This window comes from Falco biarmicus, chromosome 2, assembly GCF_023638135.1.
Source record: "Falco biarmicus isolate bFalBia1 chromosome 2, bFalBia1.pri, whole genome shotgun sequence".
Lineage (NCBI taxonomy): Eukaryota > Metazoa > Chordata > Aves > Falconiformes > Falconidae > Falco > Falco biarmicus.
The window spans coordinates 2,795,601-2,810,769 of record NC_079289.1 but is presented as its reverse complement, the minus strand read 5'-3'; the positions used below and the strand labels follow the sequence as shown (position 1 = coordinate 2,810,769).

The window sequence follows — 15,169 nt, the reverse complement described above, 5'->3', positions numbered from 1 at the left end:
TCAAAGGAATATTTTATTATCATTCCCACCGTTCAGATAGTCAGAGCAGCCTGAAGGACCAAACATCAGAGCTCAGCCAAGGACCTTGAACAAGCACTTCCAACCCAGCACAGTCACAGGGTGGGAACAGATGCAAAAGAGCTCTTACACCATAAGAAAGAGTATTTCCCTTCCTAGGATGTCAAGGAAACAACTGCCTTCAGCAGCAGCCAAAAGCACTTACTGGAGGGTGTGACCAGTGTGAACAGACAGACCCAAGTTATCTATGCCAGCTCTTCTTGTAGGGCACCTGGAGCAGTTCAAGCCATGTCCCTTCAGGGAGCAGTCACAGAACCCTGCATCCATGGGACCAACAGCTCTCTCAAGGAGTACCAGAAGGATCAGAGGCAGCAAGGTCAGGAGAGGCCATGGCAGAACACACAAAGCTTTGTCAGTTTCAGGAGTCTCATCTTCCATCCAAGCAGGGGAGGTTCTCTTTTTCCAAGCATAGTACTTTGCCACAACCACGTTGGGGTTTCCCTGGGCAGGGTCAAACCACATCTGGATACAGCGTCCACTGCCCCGGCGCTCTGTGGTGTATTTGTAGGAGTTGGACCAGATTTTCTCACACAGGTCTTTCGGCTGGGGAAAGACATGGCTGAAGGGTCTGCAAATGGAGCCCCAAGGACAGCGGTTTGTTCCTGAAGACAGCACCACAAAAGAAAACACGAGCTAGCACACTTCACTCATGTCCTTTCACCTGGGAAGAGCAGACAACCTGCCCACAGCCCATTGCTGCATCTTAGCAGATGGACAGTGGCTTGGCCACCTTCTAATTGCCAACCCCACAGACAGGCATGAGGAATTAGTGGTCTTAGCTCCAGCCACTAGGCGGGCAGTAGTGACACTGCCAGGGGAGAAGAGAGGCTTACTCCACACAGCCCACCAACCTGTTGCCCAGTTCCAGCCCTTGTGCCAGTTCTCTTTGCATGTGACATAGTCCTTGCAATCCTTCCACCACTCCTCACAGTCCTCTTTGCAGAGTGGCACATGAAGAATCCTCTCCCGACGCCAGCTGCTGTCAACCTGCAAGAGAACAGGACCATGTACACTGGTAACGGCCCTGGAAAGTTAAAGGGCAGGATCTGCCACATCCCAGATTCCACTCCATCCCTCCCATTGGGCTCCAGAGCTGATTACGCAAGTAGAGTCTAGCAAAGCCCATTGCAAGTCCTCACCTGCAAAGCTGCATCGAGCTTGGCCCCTCCCCCCCCCCATAAGGACATGGACCTGTTGGAGCAATTCCAGAGGAGGCCACGGAGCTGGTCAGAGGGCTGGAGCCCCTCTGCTGTGGGGACAGGCTGGGAGAGCTGGGGCTGTGCAGCCTGGGGAGGAGAAGGCTGCGGGGAGACCTTAGAGCAGCTCCCAGTGCCTGGAGGGGCCGACAGGAAAGCTGGGGAGGGGCTTTGGGCAAGGGCAGGGAGTGGTGGGACAGGGGGGAATGGCTTGAAGCTGAGAGAGGGGAGATTTAGGTTGGACATGAGGAAGAAACCCTTCCCCGTGAGGGCGGCGAGGCGCTGGCCCAGGCTGCCCAGAGCAGCTGTGGGTGCCCCATCCCTGGCAGGGCTCAAGGCCAGGCTGGACGGGGCTGGGAGCAGCCTGGGCTGGGGGGAGGGGGCCCTGCCCGGGGCAGGGGGTGGGACTGGCTGGTCTTGAAGGTCCCTTCTAAACCATGCTATGAATCTTTCCACCCTGTAGGAAAGTTTACTCTCCCTGGAAAGCACTCTCCCATCAGTGCCAGGGGTATGTTATATGGGGGACCAGCATATAACATATTATGTAGCCAGCACAAGTCCTACTGTCTTCATCACAGCAGGTCTGATCCTACCTGGTCAATCCAGGGCCCCAGGTTGGGTGAGCACTCATACAAGCATGTGTCCTGGATGAAGTGGCGCTTGCACTTAGATGGCATCAGGCCACAATGGTTCCAGTTGAATTTGTACAGGTTGGATTGGTCCTTGTGGGCTTCTGAACTAGTGTTGGCTGTGCAGCAGGCATTGTCCTTCCAGGGAGCACACTACAGAGCAAAAAGAAAGGCTGGTCAGGGGGGCACACACCAGCTCAAGGAAGTCAGAGGATGCTGCAGGTGCCAGCTCCCTGCATAACCTACAGCAAGAAACCTGCTGCAAGAGGATTTTCTCTCCTCCAGCAAACCCTTGGGCACTTTGGACTGAAGGGTTCAGGGCTGCAGCAAGGTGAAAGAAGAGGTCAGATCCTCACCAGTAATTAGTGCCAGACTGAGGAATGGAAACAAACTCCCTTCTCTTGCACCCTGGCTCACTCTTAGCTCCATCTCTACTGAGGACCTGGGGCAGAGCTCCTCAGTTAGCAGGAGGAGGCTGTAACACAGAGAGGGAGCAGCTAAGGGTCTTCCCTTGCCATCCTTCACCTTGTTCTGATCTGGGGTACCTAGACTTTGGTAAGGGGAAGTCTCTTGGTTAAAGGGGTAACAGTGGACTGACAGAAATCCTTACTACTGCATCTGCCCTAGCCACCTACTAGAAGAAGAGGAGCAAACAGGTCTCATACCCAACAGAGGCTTTCTTCCTCAGGCAAATGGCTGCCAAGCCCAAACCAGCCCACATTATCTGGGGAGGTAGGCACAGGGGACCCAGACAACCCCACCTAACACATCAGCAGGAGTCATACCTGGCCATAGAGCATCCCTTCTGGGCCAGGCTTAGTTTTGTGGTGTTTGGCATCCATACAGATGCTCAGCAATGGGTCTTTCGTAGGCATCACTGTGCAGGCAGCCAACAGCATGAGCAGCACCTGCCCCACTCCTATTCTCACAGCCATTGGGGAGCTGGGAGGTGATGGAGCTGTACAGAAAGGGAACAGCATGGGAGAGATTTTGTGACAAGCAGCAGTAAATGAGGTGCTGTGGGGGTCAGGCACTCCTGAGGACACATCAGCATCCCATCAGCAATTCACAGCCCTAGGACACAAGTGCATGCAAGTGCAGCCCTGCTAAGCAAGGCTGCAAGGTCAGCTACACATCATCCTCTGGACAGTGATGCAAAGACAAATGGCTCTTTTAGTGCCTGGGCTGCTCAACAGTTCATCTCAAACAGTCCCAGTCAGAAAGGGGATGCTGTGAGACCCATTCTAATTTGGGTTCTTTTGCATTAAGCCACCCTGCTGTTTTAGCATGGAGCTTTCAGGTCCCAAATCTTCTGCAACCAGACGTTACACTTGAGGGATCTCTTTAGTTAGTAGTTCAGAGGAGGTAATTAGATGCACTAGCACACTGACATGCTATGCAGGTTATGAGCTGCAGGAGGCCCACCTTGTTTTCAGGAGTATGTTAAGAGAGGAAGGCATTTTCTTTGGTTTGTCTGCATCTGGGCCTTCAGAGACCCACGCCTGAAGTCTCCAAATGAGAGACACTTCACACTGTCATGCCTTAGCCTCCCCTAGATGATAGGAGCTTTAAAGTAATTTACTACAAAAAAAACACCCACCCACCAAACCACAAAACCAAAATAAAAACACAAAAAAACCCCCCAAGCATCCACCCCCACCAAAAAAACCCCAAACATCACACGCCACAGTGCTCCCTTCCATTCCTTGTCAATACAGCACAAGGGTCAAAAAGAATTGCTTTTTAAAAACTATTTTGCAAAACACAGGAGCAAGAAAAAACACAACATTAAATCAGTATAAAACAACACAGAAAACAAATACAGAACTAAAGAAGCAGACACATAAATCTGAGGACTAAGAAGTAACTAACTTGCATCATAACTTCAACTATATAACCAACATTAAAAAAAAAAAACCAAACCAACCATAAAACTGAAAAACCTCAACCTATCAACCTTACCAGCCCAGAGAGCCTCTGCTAGACCTTGAAAACACTCAACACAGCAGCTTCCTGGGGTCAGCTTTAATAGGAAAGCCTTCTAACCTAACAGGTGCTGGCACTTGAAAGTCCCTTCTAATACGTTTAATGAGGTTTAACTTCTCCAGCAGCTGTTACCTTAGAAGCATTTGGTTTGGTGACAATCAGCCTCTCCAGCCTCTTTCGTAAGCAACACCCTGTTCCCTGGGAAACAATCTCATGTTTTTTTCAAAAAGCGGGTCTCTTTTATCGACCTTGGCCATTCATAACAAGCCCCTTTTCCTCTGCTTGCCTTACACCAGGCAGTTTTGATTTGCATCATTGCATCAGACAAAAAAAGCCAAAGAGGGAGAGATGCAGGATTCTGCCATGCACTGAGAATAACTAGAGAAGTGCTAATGCTCGTCACATAAAAACGACATGCAGTAAGTGCTCTTGTCTCAGAAGGAAGAATAATAACTCCCAACACACACACACACACAAAAATGCTAGTTGATGAGGGGATCTTGTTGCAAAAAACTGAGGAGATAAAAGTTTGGTGGGTGGGTGGGACTGGAGATAAAAGCTAAGGTTTGCTCTCAAGACTCCTTGCAAAGCCCTCACCCTCAGCAAAGGGGCAGAGTCTTCCTCCTGGAACAGCACAGGTTTTGGGGCTGTTTTGCTCTTCAGTCACATCACTGATGTTTTGGTGATGAACCCACTTGTCTAAGGAGCTCATCATCCTAAATTTAATGCATGAGCACTTTAAGAGACACTGCTTTAGTGATTTCCACAGTCTAATGACACGTTGCATGAATAATTACCTCTTTGTATTTGTTCTGAACTAGATGCATGCTGTTTTAACTTCTCATTATTCTACCTCTCCTATTGGAAGTGACAATGAGCAGATCTTCCCCCACACATCTCTGAGCCTTTGCCACCTCTTCTGTCACCTCTTTCCAACAGAAGCCATGGTCTGCTCACTCTTGTCCCATGACAGGTGTTCTGCTCCCTGAGGCATCAGGGCTGCAGAAGTATTTCAGATGCGCAACACTGTCCTGACCTTGTTTTTTGGTCCTTGCCTAGGAATTTCTAATATCTAGTTTGGTTTTGGAACTGCTGATCACTGAACTATGTTGTTGTAACATTATCATAACTGTGGCAGCTTGCTCCTGAGAGATAATTGTCAGCTACCAGCCTGCCATTTCCTATCTGAAGTGTTCCCTTTTTTCCCCAAGTGCATCACTGTATGTTTATCTCACTTTTTCTTTTTTTTTATTAATCTGTTGGGGTTTTGTTCAGTGACTCAGTCTTATTAGGGTCCTTGCAAATTTTTGCAGCTGGTTCTCCTGTCCCTGGAGTAATTCTGTATCATCAGAAACTTGGTTGCCTTGCTGTTTTCCCTCCCTTTCCCAGAAAAAAAAATTGTGGAAAAACAGAAATCCCAGTACAAATTTCTGTAGGGGTTCACTGTAAAGGATAGCCATGCACCTTTATTTTATGATTCAGTTATTCAGTGGTGTGCAGAACTTTACTCTCATTCCATGGCTTCTTGCTTGATGACCTTCTGTGGGGACCTTGCTCAGAGCCCTTGGGAATCCAGGTAGCCTATCACCTGGATCAGCCTCAGCCCTAATCCTTTCCAGCCCTTCAAGGATATGCGGTATGTTAGGGAGTCCTGTCTACACATTAGAAGATCCATACCGACCCTTCCCCATATGGCACACTTATCCACGTGCCTATGGATTCAAACCTTTATCACATTTTCTGCAGACTTTTCCCATGAAGGTACCATGTGCATAGCTGTGCAGATCCCTCGATCTCTCCAGAAAGCCTTTTAAAGTGTCCCGTGTGAATGCATAGACCTTGTCCTTGTAGGGGGTACTTGTACACATAACAGCACAGAAAATGGGGCAACTCTCTCCCTCTCACTGTAGTCCTGCCCATATCCTTGTACTTAATGGGATGGGTATGTAGCTGAGTGCATCCTCGTTTGCTCCATGCAGCTGATTTGCCTTGTGCAACCTGTTCTCCAGGGTTTGGATGCTTCTTTGCTGGGGTCCGATTGGGTGATCTGCTGCTGTCACCCCCAAACTATTTTTGTCCAGCTCCAAGCTTGCATTTCTTCAACTCACCGTTCCTAAGGTTTTTTTATAGCTATGAGGTCTTCAGTACCAGCCTGTGCCCCATCCCATCTCTTATCACCTCGTGCTTGCACTCCTGTGCCGCATCCCATGTCCCTACCTCTCAAGGCCCCTGCCATCCTGCCAGACATGTATTTTTCAGCACTACAGCATTATGTTTAAGTAACAAATATCTCGTCCAGCACACAATAGTTACTTTTTGCTGATAGCTGCATAAAACTGAAACTATGGTTGCACTGTACAACAATAAGCAAAAAAGCCATAGCCGTAGTCAGAATAAAAATAGCCATTACTGCTGAATCTGTTAAAAAAAAAGCTCCAGGCAGGTCAAGACAAGTTCAAAGAGAGCAAAGCTGGCACGCCTCAGTCCTGAGACCTTGTAAACTCAGTACAAAGTCTGTGGCCAGCACTGACCATGCGTGGTACTGAGCTACAGGGTCAGCATGCAGGACCTGTGTCACAGCTGCACAGCCAGGTGGATGCTGAGGACACCTTGAATGGGACTCAGCACAAGCAGGGGGCAACCAAACTGAGCTCTGGGTCACCACTGGCTGCCAGGGTCTGGGACACCCCATGCACATGGGGACCCTTGCAGAGAGACACCCACCACCAGCACAAGGAAATACCTCCACAGAATACTTAACCATCTCATTCTGGAGCTGCATCTCAGTCCTGGAGTCCTCCAGGAGTGAATCAGCGCTTGGCTACAAGAAGAGCAGAGATAATTGCAGGGTCCCTGAGAGAACATCTAATGTTTTCTTCCTTTCCCCAGAAAAACTGGTTAAAATGCACTTTAAAAGTGAGTATAAACAGGGGATTTTTTGATGCACGTTGAAAGGGAAAAAGGTGATATACTTTACATCGGACAGATATTGTTGCTTCAGACTTTTCATTTCAAATACTTGATTGCTCCATCCATCAAAATCTTTGCTGTGTAAAAAAAATTTTAGAATTTTGAGGATGGTTGTTAAAACTGAGATTGGAGATTAAATGGCACAACTCCTGGATCACTTTGGTCTTGTAACAGGGAACAAGAAGTTTTCTGGGTCCCTGCACACCAGGGCAGTTTGATGAACTGTTCAGGTCAGGGGACGTTGCTATCTTTGCTCGTGGAGAATAAGCAATATAGGTCTGTCTAGGTGGATAGCTTAGATGAGGAAAGGAGTTATCTTTGCTGTTCAAAAGGATGCTGGGCACTCAGGTACTTCAGGATGAGGAGGTGCTGGTGGAGGGATGGCAGATACAGATAGAGAGACTGCAGAACCTAATTTGTTCTGCTGCTGCTCTGCAACAAGAAAGCCGATCATTTATTTTACAGGGTAACACACATGCTTTGCTTGCTGGAAGGTTAGGAAGAGAAACTGCCTCTTTTTGATAAAGTACTTTAATACCCCTGAATGAAGAGGCTATACATATAGAAGTAAGTTACATCTGAGGCAAGAAAAACCAAAAACCTAAGAACAGAAAGCAAGGAAGGAGTAAAAAAAAAAGGGAAAAATGATAGCAAGAGATATATGAATGAAGACAGAGCCACAGAGTGATCTTTCTTAAAAATTAAAGTTCCTACCTGACAATGAAATGTCTCAAAAGCCTCAGGGGTGTCCCACAGAGGGTACAGACATGTTGCCTCAGACCCATGGTAAGAGCAGAATGTCTTTGGGAGCCACAAAATAAGATGGAAATTGGCCTCTGAACACACAGGCTGGGAAAATAAACCACGTGCACATGGGTGTGCTGGGGAAATGCAGGGGGAAGGCAGTTCAGAAGAGAAGCTGAAGAAAACTCCTGAGTTCACCCAACTGCTAAATGTATTTTGACTCTTCTGTAGCAGATTTGTGTTAGCATGGTGATGTTACCTGGATGCGCATCAAGGAATGGCAGGAGGTTTGCTGCTGTATCTTGGCCCAGTGCTTGTCCAGTGTATCACACAAGCCAACCGTGGAACAAGCTTCCTCGCTGCGTGGGAATATGCTGTAACACTGAAGTGAGATTAAATCAGGCAAGTGAGATTGTAGTTCCCCAAGATCATCCCTGAACATAAGCGATGAAGTATGTAACTCCTCATTTTATCTCTGTTCTTACACTGCTCTCAGCTCTGCTGCATTTCCTCTGCTCAGAGACAGCTTCACCCCCAACGCCCTGTGTACCATCAATGTTTGTGCTGTGGCAGGTCAGCACTTCCCCAGTGGGCACACCTGGGGGGCAGACCAAGGCCATTGCTTCGTGTCCCTTCTGAGGGGGTTGTCTGCGACAGCCCGTTGCAACAGTCCTGCTTCTTCCTTGCAGAGCACTTAATGAATTGCAAGTCTCCCCAGGGAAGTTTGCTGGGATCTGAGTAGGGAGGGTACATGACTTTGGCCAGTTTCTACAGTTTATTCCCCTCATTGTGCCCCAACTTCCATTACTGCTTTACTAGTGATAATAGAGGTCCCTGACTGATCACTAGAATACATGTTTATGGACCCATTACTCATTAATTTGTATAATCAACTTTTAAACTCCCTGATGTCCTCTGTCATAACTGATTGTGAAAACAAGTTTCAGAAACTTCTCTGTAAAAGAGGTATTACTCTCTGCTTCTTCTAGCTTCAAACAGTTTTAGTATTGGTGAGTAACTGCTATGCATTCAGCCTGGTATTCCATAGTCTCGTATGTCTTCTACCAAGGCCAGACCTGCAGCAATTTTTTGCTGTCATGTCTGCCAAAAAAGCAACCTTCTGCCAGACAAACTGCCAAGGTAATATCAGTGCAAAGTTCCTTCAAGCATGATGATACAATATTGCAACTATTAAGCTACATAAGCAAGGACATACATGAAAACTTCTTGGACACCCTTCCTTCCACAGGAGCAGCAACATATGTTTATCTCATCTCCACCAACATCAGTGCTGTCTTGTGGGTCAGCATCCAAGGCGAGAGGGCTGTTCTTGCTGCCCATGGTCCCTTGGGTCTTGGCTGATGAAGTCACTGTTGTCTGGAACAGAGAGTGGAAAAATGGGTGATTTTGATCAAGAAAGGGAAGCATAGGGTCAGAAAGAAGCTGAAGCTAGTGTCAACCTGTCATCGGCCAAAGAATTTGAAGGGTCCTCCTGGTATCTGCTCTGCTCTGACCGAGTGCGATAGCTAGCATGCTGTTTTCTCTTTCTGTTATGGTCTGTTTCTATTTGGAAGTAAATAATTGAGGGAACTGGGAAGAAACCAACCAGCTGAATTCAGACATGCTTGCCCCTGCCACACGTGCCCAGGATCACTGGTAAGCGAACCAGAGTGTGGGACATCCCAATTACTGCGGCGAATGAAGAGACGGGATGCCGCTTGATGCAAGCAAGTTGTCCATTTATTAGTGATTTTCTTACAATTATATACGTTTCTACCTTCTACATATTACACACTGATTGGTTAAATCTTCAGCGTAAAAAACACTGATTGGTTGATATTTAAGGCACACCGTTAGAACAATAGGAACTTACTAGTTTACCTCGACATAGCAACAGTTTCTATTCCAAAATTAGGGGGTTTCTTTCTACGCGGCTTTCTTGATTAACAAAGTTACATATTGGTGCCATCCGTTCCCTTATCTGGCTACTTGTTTCTCTGTCCGTCTGGTTGCCTCCTCAACTGTAACGGCTCAGGGGCCTGCAGTTAGCTTGCTCCTTTGTTCCCAGGGCTTGTGCCCTACAAGTTCTAACAAGTCTCTATTCATCAGGCTATCAGTACTTGGACTCTTGTCCTTGAGGCCTTGTCCTACAAATTACCTGTGCTCCTTTTGAGATGAAGGAACCAGAAGCACGGGATGTCTGAGCAAACACCAGGTTCATGCAGCAAAATCAGGAGTGCTCCCTGTTGCTGATTCCAGTCCTAAACACTATCAGCATTCAGTTTGGGGTTTTTTTCTTTAAATCCTTCTGATCATTAACCGTGGAGCTGCTGAGCAGGGAGCGAAAGAAAAAGCTCAGCTTGCAAACCCTGGCCCTGCTTTGCAGCCTGCTGTTGTGCTCTGCAGCACTTCTTGGGCACTGAGAGCAAGCTCAGACTTCAACTCAGGTAAGGGACCCAGGGCAGGAGCCTTGTGTTAGTACATTGGTAACACGCATGGGAAAATGCAAAATCTCAACTAAAAATGTGCTCCCCATTTTCATTGAGCTACCAAACCTTTCTTCCTTCAGCAGCTGAAGCTTCTTATCTTTCTTCCCCTGTTACCTCAAAGCAAGCTCTGTTTTCAGGAACTGGCTTCCCGACCACAATGGCAAATTCTCTCTTAAGTCAGTTTTACCTGCTCAGCATAAAATCAGACCCTGGTGTCTAGTATGAATTATTCAGATTTATATTGCTATGTCCCATTATGCTTTACTGCTCTTTAAAAGGTATTCAGATTAGAAGTCCTGTGCACTTGACAGGTACTTAGGGAATTCTCCATAGATAAAATTAACATACAGCATTTCTGCACTGTCTCAGTGTTGGATGCACTATATACTTATAAAAACAATACAGCTCTCCTGTAAGCTGTTTCTCCAAGAGTCTGCTGTAAAGCACAGGCAATCGCTGTGCAGGCTTGAAGGATATTCCCTGGCTGTGTTTAGGTAAGCAAGGGGTAGTGGCACCTGAAGATGTGGTTCCTCAGCTGAGCTGGACTCCTTGAAACGAAAGCATTGGAGCATGTGTTGTGTGGGAAGAGAGGAGAGAGAGGAAGAGAGCCATCTGGCATGAAACCACATCTCCTCCCGCAGACAGGGCAGTCTAGACAGCTCAGCAGCGCTGCCAAATTCATCACATAAAGAGAGGCTCCTGCTTATTTCTGGAGTAAGAAAACATATCAGTGATGCAAGGTCTCTCAACTCCATAAAGCAGAAGCCCTGAAATGCCACGGGCGCACATAAAATTGATGCAAATGTCTTTGCTTCACCTAGTACATTTCGTTAGTCATTACTTACCTGGGGAACCAGTGCAAACTCTCCTCACTTTTCCTTAATGATACTATAATGACAGTGACATTACATGTTGATATTTCTCACAGTAACAGGTAAATTAAGAAGTTATTGGGCTCATAGGTATGTGGTATTTATTCTTGCCATAACAAAATGCAATGTTTACATGTTTAATGGTATATTTCTGTGCCATCAAACTCTCATTTAAATAAGAGCTTGTATTGCAGCACCCTGAGAGAGCCAGAGTGCATAACATAAATCTGTTTGCTTAGATTTGGCAGATTTATGATATTGGATCATATCTAGTTCATGTTTTTTTCTTTGGTTCACTGATTACAGGATTACTTTGCCTTTCTGTGCTTCAGCTCATGTTGTGTTGCAGCAGAACCAGTTTCTCTCATTCCTCTCGTGCTGTTCACCCTGGTGGGCATGCGGGGAGGGGGGTGGGTGGGTGTTGGGGGGGTGGGGGGGGTGGGCGGGGGGGTGGGCAGGGGTATGTGTGTGTTTGTGTAGGTTTCCTGCGTCTGGCTCTCCATCCCTTTCACTTGCGTTTACACTGCATCACTTATGGGGAACTGCAAAATCCTCTTTGTAATCAGGACTGATCTGAGCCCCCACGAGCTTGTGTACTGTTACCTGTCCACACTGGCCATCACTGATTTGGTTTTGTCTCTGCACCATCAACCGTGGTGAGAGTTTTCTGGGTCAACTACAGGGAAATTGGGTTTGGAGGCTGTTTTGCTCAGTTTTATTTTGTTCATTCCTTCTTATTCTTGGAGTCCTCGGTGCTTCTGGCCATGCCCTTTCATTGTTATGTGCCCATATACTACCCGCTGAGATACTCCTCCATCCTCACCAGTGCCAGAATAGGCAGGACTGGGCTGCCTGCCCTGTGCAGATGCCTCTCAGCAGGGCTGCCATCACCTGCTGTGTCATCAAGCAGCTGTGCAGACATCACATTCAATAACTGGTGTGACTTTGCTGTAGCCATTCTCTTTCTGACATTTGACGTCATCCTCACCTTCATGTCATAGGTACTGATTGCCAGGGCCATTCTGAGCATTGTGTCCCAGAGGGAGCATCTCAAGCTTTGAGCAGCTGCGTGTCTCTTATCCTGGCAGCCCTGAGCCTGTACATCCCCATGGTTGACTTGTCCATGGTTCACCGGTATGGCCAGCCTATGGCCAGCCCTCTCATTCATGTCTTCATGGCCAACATCTGTCGTGACGGAGGGAAGACACAGTCACTCAATATGAGTGATCAGCAGACTTCATTTATTGTGCCTTACAGTCACCTTTTATGCCTTCTTATAATTAACTCATACATATTACAAAAGTTAAGCTCATTATTGGTTAGTTGCCTAAATACCAAGCCCGCCCCTAGTTTCTCTTCTGTAGTTATCTGTTCCCACCTGCAACATTCTTTTCCCTCCGCGATCTTCCTAGTGTATTTTTGCTTTACTTCAGATCAGCTGAGAGCCATGTGCATTTTTGTCCAGCCAGCTGGACTATGTCTATGTGACCTTTTTCAGCTAGCCAGTTATCCACAAACATCCACATGCCAGTCCTTCCCATGCTGTACCCCATCATCTACATCATAAAAACTAAACACATCTGCAAGGGTGTGTCCTCAGGATCCTCGTTTCAAGAGGGAGTTACCTGAAGGCACATGAGAGATGCTTCTGGCAAAGATCACGGCTCTGGGAAACACTCACCATAACGATTCGGATGCCAGTTCCTCTTTTGGAAAGTGCATCTGCTTTGCATCATGTGGGGCATCTATCCAATTAATGTATTAACAGTTAGTATTCTTATCCATACATTAAAACAAACTAATCAGAAACCTCAGCATGTGGAGTGGATCACGACTGACACTTGGTCTGTCCCCATGCCCCTGATGATGGTCAGCCAGGAGTTTTCTCTGGTCTACAGATTGATGCTGACTGTGAGAGCCTTTTATAGCCCATGATTTCTTGCAGTTATCCCTGTCCTCTGACTTCATGTTTTTTTCACCCTGAGTACCTGAATAAGCTCTGTTCCATCTAAAGGCTGCACAATCAGTCACAAGCCAATTTCAGTGACATTATAATAGCCATGGATGATTATTTGATATTTGTCTTGTGTTTTTGCTGCAGATTGGGATGATTTTGATAAGAAGAGCAACATGAAAATAAAAATTTAAATAATCTCAACCCTTTCTCTTTTCCATCTGATTCTGTTAATGAAATCTGTAATTTTCAATATAGTCTCGTTTGCCTCGTATTGTACAGTGATACTTAACAGCTCCCGTAGCCTCTCATGATGACCCATGCTGTTTATTGTTCATTTCCTCCCCTCATTTCTTTGTGTTCTTCTGTCCTTATATTTGAAGATCTTGGTAACAGGGATTTTCTTTTTGTTCCACACCTCTAATATTATATTGAAGTATCTGATCTGTGCTTCAGTGTATAGCAAAGGTATAGATACTAAATACTACTGCTACTAATTGCTTCTCTTCCTGGGCTACGTGATTGAGATGCAAATAAGAAAAAAAATGTTAAATAGCAAGAAAAAAACTACACTTTCAATTCCAAAATCTCATATAAATAAATATCAGTGATGGACTTGGGTGCCACTTTGTTGGCATGTCTGTATCTTGATTTGTATGGATCAGCCATGTGTTATCCAATGAATGAAATAATTATTCTATGTCTGTGGTTCAAAGACAGCTCTATCACTTGGGAAAATCCAGTTCTTAATTCTTTAGCCTGCTGAGAGAGCTGGAAAGAGAAACAAGTGTTAGAAACTCCCAAGAGTGCTGCAAGCAAAGGAACTGGGCACCCCAGAAGGAAAGGTTTCTACTCATACTAGGCAACATGTCGTGAGTTAAAAGCATATACTTAAGGCAACAAAAAGCTCTTTGTGGGCTTGGGCTGGTAAGTAGGTATCTTTTTGGAGAGATTAGTGAAAGGAAGAAAAAAGCTGAGGTGGTTGAGAAAGGGCGGAGGACAATGTTGAGAGTATTGTGGAGAACATTGAGATGGTCATTGAGGCATTTCAGTGGAAGACTGCGGTGGTCCAGGAGGGAAAGACAGGCAAAGAACGGGGCAGGAGGAGGGTGGTTGTTTGGAGGACAGCAATGTGATATGGCATTTTGTGTTACTGCTTGTTTTACAGCAAGGACCCAAGCACTTATCCCATTGATAAGGTATTTCTGGAAATTGTACTGCATGTCAAAACAACGTCTACCTATGATCTTTTTTTTTTTACATAGAAATAAGAAGGAAAGGCGTAGTGGTTTTGGCTGGGATAGAACTAACTTTCCTCATAGTAGCATGTATGGAGCTATGTTTTGGACTTGTGAGGAAAAAAATGTTGATAACACAGGGATGTTTTCACTATTGCTGAGCAGTGCTTGCACAGCCTCATGGCCTTTTTTGCTTCCGACGCCGCCACACCAGCAAGTAGTTGTAAGAGACTGCGCCAGTGAGATCCACCATTGCCACAGCTGATGTGTTGTCTCAACATTGCTATGGCAGGAAACTCTTGCCATCACCACAGTGAATGATCTATCTATACATTGTTAAGGCAGGAAGATAACACCACTGCCACCACAGAGATTTATCTATACATTGTTAAAGGAGGAAACCAACTGATGCCATGGAGCAATGGGGGAGGCTGATCCTGCAAAACTTAACCAAACTCCTGTGCATGCGCCCAGACCTGGGATCAGGGGGATCAAGGTGCCTGGAGGTTCCTGAGGACCACCTGATGATGTTGGACACGTACACCATTGCTGGGTGGAAGGTGTGGTTAAGCAGAACAGCTTGTAACAACTCTATAAAAAACGGAACCAACTAACATTGGAACAGAATGTTCACCTGCCAGACTTGGAAATGAATCGGACTGTTGGGACACTGCAGCTCCGGGGTGGTAGCTATTGCTGTGAACTCTTTCCTTTGTTTTTTCCCTTCTTTCTTTCCTTCCTTTCTCTCTTTATCTCTTGCTCTCTCTCCCTTTGCATTCACAGTTTTATTGTTGGGCAAATAAAGTTCCTTGGCTCTTGACTCCATTTTGAGTCTTACTCCTGTTCCCAAGAATACAAACTGAACCATGCTTCGGTCTCAGACCAACATGCGACAGTAGTCTTGGGGTGCACAAGCAGTGGGGAGGGGACACATTTACCTTTTCATTTCTCTCCCCATCCCACCAGGGTGGCTCCGTGGGGCTGAGTTGCCCACCAGGGTTAAACCACAAGAA

The 15,169-nt window shown here is 46.3% G+C and overlaps 1 protein-coding gene across 4 annotated transcripts; it reads right to left on the bottom strand.

Annotated features, from left to right (window-relative positions):
• LOC130145257 (folate receptor gamma-like) lies at positions 1 to 11,322 on the bottom strand. Of its 4 annotated transcripts, XM_056329869.1 has the most exons (6): positions 8,820 to 11,322; positions 7,863 to 7,985; positions 2,689 to 2,861; positions 1,868 to 2,056; positions 930 to 1,065; positions 1 to 680 (listed from the first exon to the last, which is right to left on the bottom strand). In XM_056329869.1, exons 3-6 carry the CDS (start codon positions 2,836 to 2,838, stop codon positions 220 to 222), a joined length of 936 nt encoding a protein of 311 aa, XP_056185844.1. In that variant the 5' UTR covers positions 2,839 to 2,861; positions 7,863 to 7,985; positions 8,820 to 11,322; the 3' UTR covers positions 1 to 219. The 4 variants fall into 4 exon arrangements, with proteins under 4 accessions (XP_056185844.1, XP_056185842.1, XP_056185843.1 ...); XM_056329867.1 differs by lacking the exon at positions 2,689 to 2,861; XM_056329868.1 differs by lacking the exons at positions 7,863 to 7,985; positions 8,820 to 11,322 and adding an exon at positions 3,866 to 4,193.
• Positions 11,323 to 15,169: the final 3,847 nt, after the last annotated feature.

Excerpts from the sequence above, each read along its gene's own strand:
- LOC130145257 (XM_056329867.1), bottom strand. The coding sequence starts at position 8,864 with ATGTTGCTGCTCCTGTGGAAGGAAGGGTGTCCAAGAAGTTTTCAT. Across the intron at positions 7,986-8,819 it reads GGTGTCCAAGAAGTTTTCAT|TGTTACAGCATATTCCCACG; the intron begins GTATGTCCTTGC and ends ATCTCACTTCAG. Across the intron at positions 681-929 it reads GGGCTGGAACTGGGCAACAG|GAACAAACCGCTGTCCTTGG; the intron begins GTTGGTGGGCTG and ends TGCTGTCTTCAG.